The sequence below is a fragment of the Gracilinanus agilis genome, unplaced genomic scaffold, assembly GCF_016433145.1.
Source record: "Gracilinanus agilis isolate LMUSP501 unplaced genomic scaffold, AgileGrace unplaced_scaffold41086, whole genome shotgun sequence".
In the NCBI taxonomy this organism is placed as follows: domain Eukaryota; kingdom Metazoa; phylum Chordata; class Mammalia; order Didelphimorphia; family Didelphidae; genus Gracilinanus; species Gracilinanus agilis.
The window spans coordinates 1,209-5,060 of NW_025374785.1; the positions used below are offsets into that span (position 1 = coordinate 1,209).

Consider the following 3,852-nt stretch of genomic DNA (forward strand, 5'->3'; position numbering starts at 1 on the left):
AACAACCCCCGGGGTTCTTTCTCAGACCCAGGTATTCCTTTACGCTCCGTGACCTAGGTCCTCCTCCTCCCCACCCCACCACACACATACACACATTTGTATCTGTTTGTGCAGGCACAGGAGCGCCGTTTATTTTTACCCGGAACTGGCGAAGCCCAGCTGCCCATGGCTCATTTCGATCGTTTCGTTTTGTTTTCAAGTCAGTCTTTTTCTCTTCCTTCTCTCACATCCTTACCCTTTTTATCATCCTCAATTTCCCTCATTTTCCAGGGGCAGAGATAGAATCCAAAGGGTACACAGGTAACGCGTCCCGTCGGACAGGGGGATTTGCGGGTCCCAATGGAGGGTCGGACGGTAGGCAGACCCAAAGATGAACAGAGGTCGGGGGAATTGAGGCAACGGACAACACCAACAGCTAAATAACTTTTTGGTCGCTCAACTCTCTGGTGCCTCAGTTAAACACAATCATCGTCGAGTTTAGTCAAGGGCAAATATTTTATTTGTGGGAAGCAGAGGCTGAGGGCAGAATCCGGACAGTGCGCGAAATTCACACCGGAAACCGAACCATTTCTGTCCAAGTGGGGCCAAGAGCAGGACCATAGCAATAGTGCAACAACGCAACTGCCCGGGGAGGGAGTTTGGGATTTACCTGGTCTCTGTTTCTGTCACATGCAAAACAATGTTTCAAAGTAAAAAAAAAAAAATCATTCCAGATCTCTGGGTTATTTGTGTTCGTTTTCACTGCTCCCAGCCCCCGGGGCCGCCGCCGCCCTCCCAGGAAAACGCCGACCGGCTTCTCAAGGACAGCAGGAGCACAGCGGGAATGGTAAAAATAGCTTTAATCGGCAATGTGAGGCAGAAATTGCATCGGAAACAAACCTCTACTCGCTAGGAAAAGAACGGATCGATTTTCAACTTGCAGGTCGGACCCCATTTCCCCCCACCCCTTCCCCGCGCGAAAAAAGAAAGGAACGTTTCAAAGGAGGAAAGAAATACCCCGATCGCCCGCAGGGAAGGGCCCTGCTCTGGGCACAGGCACCACATGCAAGGAAAAAATCAAAAAGGCAAATTTGGATCTTCCCCCTAAATGAAGTCGGGCTGAAATGGCCCAGGTACCCCGGGAAGAGGTGGGAGGGAGGGAGGGAGCGGAGGCCTGGGTCCCTTCACTCCCGCTCCCTCTGTAGCTCTTGTTTAAATTCTCCGTTTCACTTTTCGTTTGTCAGACATAGGACTTCTGAAGACGTTTTAAAAAATTGAAACCTCCAAGAAAAAAAATGGGGAATAAAGGATAAGAAACTTCCCTCCCCAATATATACGTTTAAATATTTATACAGAAGCCATACAGAATTGCACCATTCCGGGGTACTCTCTGACCCGCAGCCCAGGTCTGCAGAGTCGAGCAGAGGAGACAACCACGGCCTGGACAGCGGCAGCGCCGGCGCGGGTCCTGGTGTCCAGGCCCCGGGCAGTCGGTCCGATCCATAGCTGAGGCCGGGCCACTGTCTCGGGGTTTATTGCTTAGATAGGAAGAAGCCGGGCTGGGCCAGGCTGCGGGGGTTAGGGACCAGCCCGGGCTCCCTGGGGCCTACAGTCCGGGCGGGTGAAGGGGTGGAATACAGTCTAGGAGGAGCTGGGGATAGACAGGAGGGTAGGAAGAAGGAAAGGAAGAGTAGAATGGGATCCTAGCTCCCATCGCATGGTCCGGGGAGCTGAGAAAAGACCGAGTCATTGGGGAAGGATATGAGTTGCTGAGGGGTCTCATGTGTCTGAAGAGGACAGGGGACGCTCAGCTCCCCGCCCCTGGACTCAGTCGTCCACGTCGATCTCTACGTCTTCTTCGTCCTCCGAGCAGTCCTGGCTACTGGCCGGCTGGTCCGTGAGGGGAGAGGCGGGGGAAAGTTGAAGGTGGCCCGCCCCGGGGGCCTGAGGGGGGCCGGTCGGCAGGGCAGGTGAGTTGGACCGGGACTTGGGCCGCCCTCCGCCAGTCTCCGAGTTCTGCTCTAGCTCGGCCAGAGCCACGATGTCCACCTGCGAGCTGGGCCCCAGTTTCTTGGCGGACTCCACGTCGGCCTTCATCTCCTCCAGGTCCCGCTTGAGCTTGGCGCGGCGGTTCTGGAACCAGGTGATGACCTGCGCATTGGTGAGGCCCAGCTGCTGAGCGATCTGGTCGCGGTCGGCCGGGGACAGATACTTCTGGTAAAGGAAGCGCTTCTCCAGTTCGTAGATCTGATGGTTGGTGAACGCAGTGCGCGACTTCCGCCGCTTCTTAGGAGTCTGCCGCTGCCCGAAGATGGTCATCCCGTCGCGGCCTGTATGGAGACCATAAGCAGGTTGGAGGTGGAAATGGAAGGGGTTGGTAGGAAGTGGAAAAAAGACATCCTCCCCCTCGTTTCCCTAGCTTCCTCTCTCCTAGGCCTGGAGAAGGATCCCCGAATTCCTCCCCGACCCGGTCCAGGGAGGCCTGGGCCCAGGATCTGCGGCAGCACCGGTTCCCCGGGTCCCTGGCACAAGGGACCGAATGAGTGTATGATTTCCTTGCCCCTGTTGAGTATGGGACACTTGGGAATAAGCAGCGCTCTAAACAGAGGCACACGGGGCAGGACAGCGTGGGAGTTTCGACTCCAGCAGCACCGCCAACCAACCTAAAACCCACCCCACTTGTAACCACCCGCCCTAAGGAAAAAGGCAGTAAACTATGTAGCCCCATCTATGACTGACCTGGCCCAGCAGTAGCCAGTCCAGACCGCAGGCCAGAGTTGGGTAGAAGGGAGAAAGAGCGAGGGAGTAGAGGGCCTGGACCCGCTCGGGATGGGGCAGAAGCCAGAGCTTCCTACTGACTAGCTGCAGGGTAGGGATGGGCTGTTTGAGCCGGGGTCCGGCAGCGGGTCCTACCTTCGGCTGCCTGCAGGACGCTGACCTCCAGGCCTTTAAAGGTCTTGCTGGCTAGTTCCTCCAACGCACAGAGAGGTGAGGTCTGCGAGAGTAGGGCCCGGCCCGCCAGGGGCAGGCTGCCGGGGGAGTGCTTATCGGCTGCGGAGAGCAGGTGCGCCGCCCCGCACAACGAGTAACTTCTCCGCACCGACGGCTTGTTGAGAATGTCCTCGATGCTGAAAGGAGTGAGTGGCTTGTTGGAGTTGGCTGGAGGTGGCAGGTGGTCCAGGGGGCTACGGCGCCGCTCCTCTCCGGACGACGCTTTTCCTTCTTCTTTGGAAGTCATGCTGGGCTCGGGGGCCAGAGCCGGGGCAGGTTCTGGCTATGGGCGCTCGCGGGAGCCGCTGCCAAACCCGCCGCCCGCCGCCCGAACCCCAGCGAGCGGGGGGGAAAAGTTCCAACCCGGGCTACAACTCCAGACGCGGGGGTGGGGTATGGGGGTGGAGGGCACCGGGGTCCTTGAACAGCAGCCCGGCTCGCTGGGGGAGGGGAGAGCGGGCTGAGCGCAAGGTTACCGCGGCGGCCGACAGAGCTGCCCAGGGCCCCGGGAGTAGGTCGTAGGGAGGGGGCGAGCGGGCACCGCCGGGGCTTCCCGCAGTCCCGGGCCGAAGCGGGGACACTGCGTGCTGGGCTCCAGTTTCGTCTTCCTCCGTGCTATTTAAAGGTGTCAGATGTCTCCGCGGCCCCTGGCCCCTGGTCCTAGCGGCTAGGGGTTGGAGGAGCCGAAGCGAAGGCGCAAATCCAGGACTGCGAGAAGAGGCGGAGAGACGGGGCAATTGACTATTGCTAACAAGTTATCGTTGATTGGGAGGTAATCAATTATCCGCAATGACACTTCTCTTCTTCTCTTCTCTTCTCTTCTCTTCTCTTTTCTCTTCTCTTCTCTTCTCTTCTCTTCTCTTCTCTTCTCTTCTCTTCTCT

At 57.9% G+C, this 3,852-nt stretch overlaps 1 protein-coding gene across 1 annotated transcript; it reads right to left on the reverse strand.

Annotated features, from left to right (window-relative positions):
• Positions 1 to 480: 480 nt before the first annotated feature.
• On the reverse strand, positions 481 to 3,831 carry LBX1 (ladybird homeobox 1). The gene is made up of 2 exons (XM_044684046.1): positions 2,893 to 3,831; positions 481 to 2,309 (listed from the first exon to the last, which is right to left on the reverse strand). Exons 1-2 carry the CDS (start codon positions 3,215 to 3,217, stop codon positions 1,807 to 1,809), a joined length of 828 nt encoding a protein of 275 aa, XP_044539981.1. The 5' UTR covers positions 3,218 to 3,831; the 3' UTR covers positions 481 to 1,806.
• Between the last annotated feature and the right edge of the window lie 21 nt (positions 3,832 to 3,852).

Bases quoted from the DNA above. Each gene is read 5' to 3' on its own strand.
- LBX1 (XM_044684046.1), bottom strand. From the start codon at position 3,217: ATGACTTCCAAAGAAGAAGGAAAAGCGTCGTCCGGAGAGGAGCGGCGC. The intron at 2,310-2,892 runs GTAGGACCCGCT...GTCTCCATACAG, and splicing joins CGTCCTGCAGGCAGCCGAAG to GCCGCGACGGGATGACCATC.